This window comes from Acipenser ruthenus, chromosome 7, assembly GCF_902713425.1.
Source record: "Acipenser ruthenus chromosome 7, fAciRut3.2 maternal haplotype, whole genome shotgun sequence".
NCBI lineage: Eukaryota > Metazoa > Chordata > Actinopteri > Acipenseriformes > Acipenseridae > Acipenser > Acipenser ruthenus.
The window spans coordinates 45,992,991-46,004,043 of record NC_081195.1 but is presented as its reverse complement, the minus strand read 5'-3'; the positions used below and the strand labels follow the sequence as shown (position 1 = coordinate 46,004,043).

Genomic DNA, 11,053 nt, shown 5'->3' with positions numbered 1-11,053 from the left:
GGCTTCACAGAGCAGGAATGTGAGCTCTTCAAATGCAGAAATATGTGGAAGATGTGCACAGAATTCACATAGCATGTTAAGGTTGCATGTAAACTAAACCATTGAGTGGCGTAACAGAAACGTAATGACAAACATCCATGACTTTCTGACCACAACCAAAGCCAGGATTTTTGCACAACTGAAGTTGGGTGTCACTTTCCTCTTTTCTCAGGATTCTCAAAATCTTTTGTAAGCTTAGTTCCGTTAGAATTAATATGCAGACAAACAAATGACAAAAAATATAAACAGCTGTATGCATACAATTAAAGTGTGAATTGAAAATATGAACTTGTGGGTTTAGTAATAAAAAAGTGTGATTCAGCATGTAGAATCCAGTTGTCCCTCAATTGAACAAAGCAGAGATTTAGAACAGATTCTAAGTCAAGCCATGAAATTTAGAAAGTTTATCTCCAAATTTAATTCTCGGATACACCAATTTCAATTAAGCAAAATAAAAAATGTAATGCAAAGTTCAAACTGAAGAATGCTTGTGTTCTGTCCTGCCATGTCTCCCATGTTGTGATTTTGAATTAAGCGATGCACACTGGTGCGATTTGGTTAGCTCTGGGCAATCCATGGAAAGTGGGAGGTATGTTACAAACCATCATATTAACTTCTTCAGGGAATTTATATATTGTTAAAGCCTATACAATACGATGCATATAGTCTGTATTGCCTTTTTGTTATTAATTGGCCTAATGGATTGAAGGTAATACAACAGGTAGAATAGGAAACATTGACAAGGGTGCTTAGTTTTATTAAATTGGTATTTGTATTTAAAAAATCTATTCCGAAGTTGATGTTCTTGTCGAGTTGTAGTAGGTAATAATGTCATTAACTTGGACACATTTATTCAAAAGCCTCATATTAAATATGCAGAAATTGAGATTTCAAAGGCAAACTTGGTGGGCCAATAGTTAAAGCAAAGGGCTTTGTACCAGGAGGCCCCCAGTTCAAATCCGTGCTGAACCGCTGACTCAATGTGTGTGACCCTGAGCAAGTCACTTAACCTCCTTGTGCTCTGTCCTTTTCATGAGATGTAAAACCCAGGTCCTATTGTAAGTGACTGTGCAGCAGCAGCAGCAGCAGCAGTTGTTGATGCTTAGCTCACACCCTAGTCTCTGTAAGTTGCTTTTGATAAAAGCGTCTGCTAAATAATTATGTTATTTATTATATTATTCTGTGTTCAAATATTTAACAAAGAGGATAACTTTTTTCATCATATGGTTAAAACCAAAATGTTTTTTTTTTTTTTTTTTCTGGAAGAGAAAGGAATAAATCAGGGTAAAATAGATTTTGCTACTACCGGTACCTGTATCTTAAGTATGACAAGACAATAGATGCAATGGAACAGGTTGTGACATTTCCTTGCAAATACTACACTGAATTAGTGTCACAAAACCATGAGATGTGTCATTACATCCTGTGCATATTAGAGCCATGTTACACAATTCAATGTTTACTGTAAGCTGTGGCTTTATTTTATAAAACACTAGCTGAAGTACCCGATGTTACCTGGAGAAATTCAATATTTCATGCATGACAAATTGGGGAATGGTATTCTTATGGTTTCCTATAGGTTACCGATCTTGGGTGTCGCACAATGCGCTCGGACCCCTTTCCCTTTTTTTAACTTTTTTTTTTTTGTTGCCATTTTTAAATTTTTTACAATTTTTGTTCTTTTTATTTATTTATTTTTGGTTTTGTGGGTTTCATTAATGATACATGGCTACTGTAGAGATCCAGCAATGGGGTTACTAAATAAAGTACCCCGGAGGTCAACATTTTTGATCCAAACATAGCTCTCGACCTTCCCCTGGATGAAAGAGGATGCCATGCAAAGTTTGGTTGCACTGGCTCCTGCGGGGTCCGAATGCATAAAGGAACAAAAAGAAAGACCGAAAGACAAACTTTCTCTCTTTATATATTAAGATATGGTAGGGAATATGTAACAGGGTCAATAATGGCCTGTTATCCTTCACATATTTATTTTGCGATTGCATGTTTCATTATTATAATTTTACATGTTTATGTGATTTGTGCCTTATTGAATACAGACTAATTGAATTATTGATAGTTTTACGCACATGAATATAAATACTGTAGCCCACATTTCTTAGAAACAGGACGGCCATCCTGGGGGTTTGTGTACGTCTGTCTTTTGTCTTGGGGTTTTGTTTGTGCAGGATTGAGAATAGAGAGTAACAGATGAAAGTGAGATCGGCCTGTAAATGGACTTTCCTAAAGACAACTATTTGGAATATTGAACCTGAGCAAATTAAAAATCTTTAGCCTGTTGGTAGCCACCCGAAATTGACGGTTCTGTAATTAAAGTGAGATTTTGTCATACTGAATTTTCTTTGTGAAGTACCCTCCCCTGCACAGACATTGTGTGCATGTGTGTGTTAGAAGCCCTTTTCAATGTGAAATATTGCAGTTTACACTTGGTTGATTAAAATAACTGTTTTGACTAATTATATTCATGATGACTACCTGTCAATGGAAAATGTGTACTGAGTAATTCCTGGTGAATTGAATAGTTGTGGTCTTCTATAAGGATCTTGAATAATGTGTTGACGCTACTTTTAAACGTGCTGTCCAATCAATTAATTTCCATTGATTTGGTATGCCTGTGTGTTTTTCCTGGTGACACTGTTCACTGTATTTTAGATCTGAATAAAAAGAACCTGATCAATTATTATATAATATTTTGCTCTGAGCTTTCAAAATATGCTCTGATATTCAAAATAACCCCTCTGTGTTTTAAATCTTTTAACCTATGTTTGCACGCCCCTTGACTGAGGGGGTGTTACAAATGGTTTACAAATAAAACCAAAAAACACTCATAAGAAGTTAAATAATTATGGGTGGTTTTATATTATTAGTAAATCCACCTTTACACAAGAAATACTGGAGCGGTTTGTTCCTCAACTCCATCACCAAGGCAAGTAAAATGGAAGAGAATAGATGAAGAGGCTCATAAGGTAGTGAGTATATAGCTTTTGAAAAAATGGTATCTATATTTGATTTTAACACTTTTTATAATAATGAACAATTCAAAATTTCTATTTTTTGGGTGGAGGGTATACAGGTGATCCATAGTTCTATGGCAATAATTGGTTTAAGACGTACTAACAAGGATATCCGAGTCTATACCAGTAGAAACCCTGCTGGGTCCTATAGCTGTGTCACTGAGTGGCATGTGAAAAAGAATGATGGCCTGACATAACCTATTGACCACAACAAACCAGGGATGAAAAGGCAATCAAATTAGCTGTACAACTTTGTGTCACTTTCCTCTTTTCTTTGACTTCTCAAAATAATAGATGGGATGTTGTTAGGTTGCCTTTACAGTATCCACACATTAAAAACAGAAACGTGGTTGGTTTTTAGTTTGTTTGTTTTCCAAAAGCTAAACAAAAATACTTCTTCATTGTATGATTAATAGGAAGCTTTTGTATTCCACTTGTCAATAATAACTAGAATTCAGCAATTCTGTAGTTTGTAAATCTTTATTGTGTGCAAGAATTTAACATCTATTTATACATTAATGCTGTGCAGAAAATAACCACTGAACAGAGAAAACAATTCCAAGCACATACACAAATAATAAAATAAATAAATAAATACATATTATTTTAAGAAAGTACATTTATACATTTAATACAAAAATATTTTCCTTTTGATTTACCAAAACAAAGTGAATCAAACGTCTTCCCAGCAAAAAGTGCCATGAGTTACAGATTTCACCCAATAACAAGGGAGTCAGTTTTGACAAGATATTACATTGGGAAACCCCTTACTACAGTATTGCAGTTTATTTACATCATTAATACAATAAGTGTGCCATTGCTCTTTATATTCTAACTCTCATATTCCACACGTCTTGCTAATTCACTGGAGTTGATTTTTTCATTGAACAGCTCATCAAACCTGGCATTCTGCTTGGAAGTGAAATGATTTTTCCAGTCACCAACAGTACCTGAAAGAAATAAAGCATTTGAATGTATTATTTGCATAAGTCAATGAATACCCTGTTGTTTTGGGATTAATAATGGTCTCTCTTTTAGCATTACACTGCTTTAGTTTTAGTTCAGTGGTGATGCAACTCTTACCTTTCCTAAATATCAGCTTCTTGTTGGAAGTCAGTACACAGACCGTGTGGTTTGGATTCACTTTCTCCTTCTCTGCCTTTTCCTTCATTTCACTGAAGGAAGATTTCTTTGAAATGTCTTTGACTTGCTCTTCAGTGACATTGATGCCCAAAAATGTGCTGATCTCCTTGACATGTTTTGGAAGATCCTGTGAAAAACATACATTTGACAGTTTAGTTTTACATTGAGGGAATGGCTAAATGTATTAGTGTTAATTGATTGAATTAACCCCAGTGGGATAGCATGGAAAAGAAAAAAATCAGACCATCATGTTCAAAAGAATCTAAATAATGTTTTCTAGAAATTTCCCCAACATGCATCTGCTATAGAATATATAACAGGGATTGTTCCAGTTAATTTGATTCCTCAAAGTGACTTTTTCGTTGTTAATGATTTAGTTCTACCCTAATGTAAGACAATATCAAATGGATGATGTCCATGCCTGTGCTCCATTTTGAACTCACCTCCTTTAAGGACTCGTAGTACAGAACAAGGACATTTTCATCAGTTTTACTCTTTTCCCAGCTAAGGACATGGTCAATCCAGGAACCGCACACAACTGCAATACAAATACAGGCAAAGCAAATTATTGTATCGAATTAACATTTTTGCATCATATATCATGTCCGACATAAAAAATAAAATGACATGGTGGTAACTATTTTAACTACATACAGATTTAATTCATGTTCTTCATATTTTTCCATCTCTATCTAAACATTACTCATATTTACCTTCTCCTTTCAAGAACATTTCTAAAAAGGTGGACCATTTCTCAATCTTGGGCAGATTGGGGTTCTGCTTGTAATAATGGTACAATGAAACAGCGGTGTCCTTAGGATTTCTGATCACATAAATCATCTGTAAACAAGAACAAGATAATAGTTTTAGTTTGTGTGATTCAGACACAAGCTCAGAGTTAATCATTTTGCTGTTATACTTTGCATTATTATTATTTTATGGTCGTGTTATTTGATAAAGCAATACACATATTGGCTGTTTTCTGTTACCTTGCATTTTTTCGTTTTGAACTGCACTGGGATCATTTCATAGTTGAGGTGTGTTGGGATGAGCCTCTTGTTGGGGAGGTTTCTCAGCTCATCGAACTTGGAGAGATCTCCGAACTCCAGAGGTGATGTCAGTGTCACTTTGCTAACCCCATTGTCTTCATTGTGGCTGTGGTACAGATTCTTCATAATCTCTGTAAGCCAGTGCGTGCCTAGGAAGAGTTTCAAAACACACATCAGTCAAGTAGTCTGTGTATACTGATCTACCCATTTCTGATAGACCAACTTTTAATAGTTATTAAAGTACATGGGAAGATATAAAATAATATTCCGAAATGTGTCTTACCTGATTTTGGATAGGAAACTAATAACACGTCGTCTTCTCTGGCTTCAAAGGTGTCCAGGGACTGAAGGAGCTCTTTTGATACTCTTGTAGAAAATGGAATGCCATTGAAGGTGTGAATGAGCTCAGTCTGTTCTGGCATCTTGTGATGAATGTCTTTAGAGTTTGTCAAATGTCTTCAGAAAGAGCTTGATACTGCGTTATCTGGCTCCATGAGAAACATTTCTCTCTTTATATATCAATCTTTCAGCTGGGAACCGGAAACTATCAGTGATGTAAAGGAATGTTTTTAGAAACATACCAGAAGGAAATGGTGTAATCAAGTCTCTGTCGTAAAGATGATGAGGCATTTAATACTACCACTAGATGTGAGGTGGATATTCACAAAACTTTTTGTTTTAAGGAATGTTTTCTAAAGTACTTTTTTTTAAAGAGCCCATTTTATTTAAATCAGGTTCATGAAATGTTTTTTTTTTCCCGTCTGTTTCAAAGAGTTTTTTCTCTTTGTTATTTCTGTCACAGATTGGCTTGGTGGGTGATGTTTGGCCAGAAAGGACATAGACACAGAATGATGAGTGAAGAGCTGATGCGCTGATTTATTAAATAAACTAACAGTTTGAACAAAACGAAACACTGAACAAACAAACTGGCACGTTGGCCAAAATAGACAGACATTAACCTCAGAACAGTAAACAAACAAACAAGTATCGCGTGGCAGAAATCCAACAAGAGTAGCAATTGTTTAGTTTTTAAAGTTCTACCTCCATCTCTCTCACATTCTCCACTCTGAACACCAACCCTGTGTGTGTGAAACACTGACTCTTTTATGCAGCTGTACCGAGACTTGATTGCTAATCAATCAATCAATTGAATATCGGCACAGTTTGCACATGAACTACTTTTTATATCCACCAACAATAACATAAAACACAAAAACTACGCACAGGGGTGAAGCACCCCACCACATCTTCATATAATTGTTGTTTAAATGTACAGTTTAATCTATGATGTTTTAATTACAAATACTATCCTTAAAAAAAACAATCATAAAACTGTAACCAAAAAAAGTGCAAATCCAGGGCTGAGTTAAAGTCCCTTCTGTGTTTTATACCCACACCTAAAATTATAATTCCATCTATTCAAATAATATCTTACTTGTTATTATTATTTTCTAAGCAGATGCCCTTATCCAGGGTGACTTACAATTGTTACAAGTTATCACGTTATTTTTACATACAATTTCACATTTATATAGTTGGGTTTTTACTGGAGCAATCTAGGTAAAGTACCTTGCTCAAGGGTACAGCAGCAGTGTCCCCATCTGGGATTGAACCCACATCCCTCCATTCAAGAGTCCAGAGCACTAACCATTACTCCACACTGCTGCCCTACTACTGTTCTGAAGTGAAGTGAAGTAGTGATAAAACTTCCATGTTGTATGATTGGTCCTAACTCAGGAGATAAAGCTATTTTTTTAAACCAATAAATAAACAAATAAACCACTCAGTGTGCCTCAAGACACTCTCGCGATGACAAGTCACTTTTGAAAAGACTGAATAAACCATTTTAATTTAAGTTTGATGATGGTGAGTTGTCAGGTTACAAACCAGTACAGGCTGTTCTCTTAGGTGGAGTTCTGATATGCAGAGGCTACTGTACTAACAAGAGCAGTCATGTAACAAGGTTTTACTTTTATTTTACACCGGTACCCATCTCAGATCTTGGCAAGCTCTACTAATCACGTCATCCTCTCAGATGCTCCTCTTTCCCATTCCTTGCTCCTTCCTGGAACTCTGGGTACTGGAATAACAGTTTTAACCTGAGGGGCAGGGCACCCACTTACATCTGTCCTGTCTGTGAGATTATTACAAAGTGCCTGCATAAAGGTGTAGTGCTAGTGGCACAATGGTGTATTGAATAGGCAGAAAGCTTCAGGCAAGCATCAGGCCAGCAATTGCCCCTTGGCTTCACAGAGCAGGAATGTGAGCTCTTCAAATGCAGAAATATGTGGAAGATGTGCACAGAATTCACATAGCATGTTAAGGTTGTATGTAAACTAAACCATTGAGTGGCGTAACAGAAACGTAATGACAAACATCCATGACTTTCTGACCACAACCAAAGCCAGGATTTTTGCACAACTGAAGTTGGGTGTCACTTTCCTCTTTTCTCAGGATTCTCAAAATCTTTTGTAAGCTTAGTTCCGTTAGAATTAATATGCAGACAAACAAATGACAAAAAACATAAACAGCTGTATGCATACAATTAAAGTGTGAATTGAAAATATGAACTTGTGGGTTTAGTAATAAAAAAGTGTGATTCAGCATGTAGAATCCAGTTGTCCCTCAATTGAACAAAGCAGAGATTTAGAACAGATTCTAAGTCAAGCCATGAAATTTAGAAAGTTTATCTCCAAATTTAATTCTCGGATACACCAATTTCAATAAAGCAAAATAAAAAATGTAATGCAAAGTTCAAACTGAAGAATGCTTGTGTTGTGTCCTGCCATGTCTCCCATGTTGTGATTTTGAATTAAGCGATGCACACTGGTGCGATTTGGTTAGCTCTGGGCAATCCATGGAAAGTGGGAGGTATGTTACAAACCATCATATTAACTTCTTCAGGGAATTTATATATTGTTAAAGCCTATACAATACGATGCATATAGTCTGTATTGCCTTTTTGTTATTAATTGGCCTAATGGATTGAAGGTAATACAACAGGTAGAATAGGAAACATTGACAAGGGTGCTTAGTTTTATTAAATTGGTATTTGTATTTAAAAAATCTATTCCGAAGTTGATGTTCTTGTCGAGTTGTAGTTGGTAATAATGTCATTAACTTGGACACATTTATTCAAAAGCCTCATATTAAATATGCAGAAATTGAGATTTCAAAAGCAAACTTGGTGGGCCAATAGTTAAAGCAAAGGGCTTTGTACCAGGAGGCCCCCAGTTCAAATCCGTGCTGAACCGCTGACTCAATGTGTGTGACCCTGAGCAAGTCACTTAACCTCCTTGTGCTCTGTCCTTTCCATGAGATGTAAAACCCAGGTCCTATTGTAAGTGACTGTGCAGCAGCAGCAGCAGCAGCAGTTGTTGATGCTTAGCTCACACCCTAGTCCCTGTAAGTTGCTTTGGATGAAAGCGTCTGCTAAATAAATATATTATTTATTATATTATTCTATGTTCAAATATTTAACAAAGAGGATAACTTTTTTCATAATATGGTTGACACCAAAATGTTTTTTTTTTAAATTATTTTTGGTTCTAATTCTAATTCTGGAAGGGAAAGGAATAAATCAGGGTAAAATAGATTTTGCTACTACCGGTACCTGTATCTTAAGTATGACAAGACAATAGATGCAATGGAACAGGTTGTGACATTTCCTTACAAATACTAGACTGAATTAGTGTCACAAAACCATGAGATGTGTCATTACATCCTGTGCATATTAGAGCCATGTTACACCATTCAATGTTTACTGTAAGCTGTGGCTTTATTTTATAAAACACTAGCTGAAGTACCCGATGTTACCTGGAGAAATTCAATATTTCATGCATGACAAATTGGGGAATGGTAGCCTTATGGTTTCCTATAGGTTACCGATCTTGGGTGTCGCACAATGCGCTCGGACCCCTTTCCCTTTTTTTAACTTTTTTTTTTTGTTGCCATTTTTTAATTTTTTTACAATTTTTGTTCTTTTTATTTATTTATTTTTGGTTTTGTGGGTTTCATTAATGATACATGGCTACTGTAGAGATCCAGCAATGGGGTTACTAAATAAAGTACCCCGGAGGTCAACATTTTTGATCCAAACATAGCTCTCGACCTTCCCCTGGATGAAAGAGGATGCCATGCAAAGTTTGGTTGCACTGGCTCCTGCGGGGTCCGAATGCATAAAGGAACAAAAAGAAAGACCGACAGACAAACTTTCTTCTTTATATATTAAGATATGGTAGGGAATATGTAACAGGGTCAATAATGGCCTGTTATCCTTCACATATTTATTTTGCGATTGCATGTTTCATTATTATAATTTTACATGTTTATGTGATTTGTGCCTTATTGAATACAGACTAATTGAATTATTGATAGTTTTACGCACATGAATATAAATACTGTAGCCCACATCTCTTAGAAACAGGACGGCCATCCTGGGGGTTTGTGTATGTCTGTCTTTTGTCTTGGGGTTTTGTTTGTGCAGGATTGAGAATAGAGAGTAACAGATGAAAGTGAGATCGGCCTGTAAATGGACTTTCCTACCGATTATTTGAAATATTGAACCCGAGCGAATTAAACATTTTTAGCCTGTCGGTAGCCACCCGAAATTGACGGTTCTGTAATTAACGTGAGATTTTGTCATACTGATTTTTCTTTGTGAAGTTCCCTCCCTTGCACAGACATTGTGTGCATGTGTGTGTTAGAAGCCCTTTTCAATGTGAAATATTGCAGTTTACACTTGGTTGATTAAAATAACTATTTTGACTAATTATATTCATGATGACTACCTGTCAATGGAAAATGTGTACTGAGTAATTCCTGGTGAATTGAATAGTTGTGGTCTTCTATAAGGATCTTGAATAATGTGTTGACGCTACTTTTAAACGTGCTGTCCAATCAATTAATTTCCATTGATTTGGTATGCCTGTGTGTTTTTCCTGGTGACACTGTTCACTGTATTTTAGATCTGAATAAAAAGAACCTGATCAATTATTATATAATATTTTGCTCTGAGCTTTCAAAATATGCTCTGATATTCAAAATAACCCCTCTGTGTTTTAAATCTTTTAACCTATGTTTGCACGCCCCTTGTCTGAGGGGGTGTTACAAATGGTTTACAAATAAAACCAAAAAACACTCATAAGAAGTTAAATAATTAGGGGTGGTTTTATATTATTAGTAAATCCACCTTTACACAAGAAATACTGGAGCGGTTTGTTCCTCAACTCCATCACCAAGGCAAGTAAAATGGAAGAGAATAGATGAAGAGGCTCATAAGGTAGTGAGTATATAGCTTTTGAAAAAATGGTATCTATATTTGATTTTAACACTTTTTATAATAATGAACAATTAAAAATTTCTATTTTTTGGGTGGAGGGTATACAGGTGATCCATAGTTCTATGGCAATAATTGGTTTAAGACGTACTAACAAGGATATCAGAGTCTATACCAGTAGAAACCCTGCTGGGTCCTATAGCTGTGTCACTGAGTGGCATGTGAAAAAGAATGATGGCCTGACAGAACCTATTGACCACAACAAACCAGGGATGAAAAGGCAATCAAATTAGCTGTACAACTTTGTGTCACTTTCCTCTTTTCTTTGACTTCTCAAAATAATAGATGGGATGTTGTTAGGTTGCCTTTACAGTATCCACACATTAAAAACAGAAACGTGGTTGGTTTTTAGTTTGTTTGTTTTCCAAAAGCTAAACAAAAATACTTCTTCATTGTATGATTAATAGGAAGCTTTTGTATTCCACTTGTCAATAATAACTAGAATTCAGCAA

At 35.7% G+C, this 11,053-nt stretch overlaps 1 protein-coding gene across 1 annotated transcript; it reads right to left on the bottom strand.

Moving 5' to 3' along the window:
* Nucleotides 1-3,539: 3,539 nt before the first annotated feature.
* On the bottom strand, nt 3,540-5,763 carry LOC117416178 (sulfotransferase 6B1-like). Its single transcript, XM_059027129.1, has 6 exons — nt 5,547-5,763; nt 5,204-5,412; nt 4,928-5,054; nt 4,658-4,752; nt 4,155-4,341; nt 3,540-4,021 (listed from the first exon to the last, which is right to left on the bottom strand). Exons 1-6 carry the CDS (start codon nt 5,683-5,685, stop codon nt 3,903-3,905), a joined length of 876 nt encoding a protein of 291 aa, XP_058883112.1. The 5' UTR covers nt 5,686-5,763; the 3' UTR covers nt 3,540-3,902.
* Between the last annotated feature and the right edge of the window lie 5,290 nt (nt 5,764-11,053).

Excerpts from the sequence above, each read along its gene's own strand:
- LOC117416178 (XM_059027129.1), bottom strand. The coding sequence starts at position 5,685 with ATGCCAGAACAGACTGAGCTCATTCACACCTTCAATGGCATTCCATTT. Across the intron at positions 5,413-5,546 it reads AGTTTCCTATCCAAAATCAG|GCACGCACTGGCTTACAGAG; the intron begins GTAAGACACATT and ends AACTCTTCCTAG. Across the intron at positions 5,055-5,203 it reads TCAAAACGAAAAAATGCAAG|ATGATTTATGTGATCAGAAA; the intron begins GTAACAGAAAAC and ends TCTTGTTTACAG.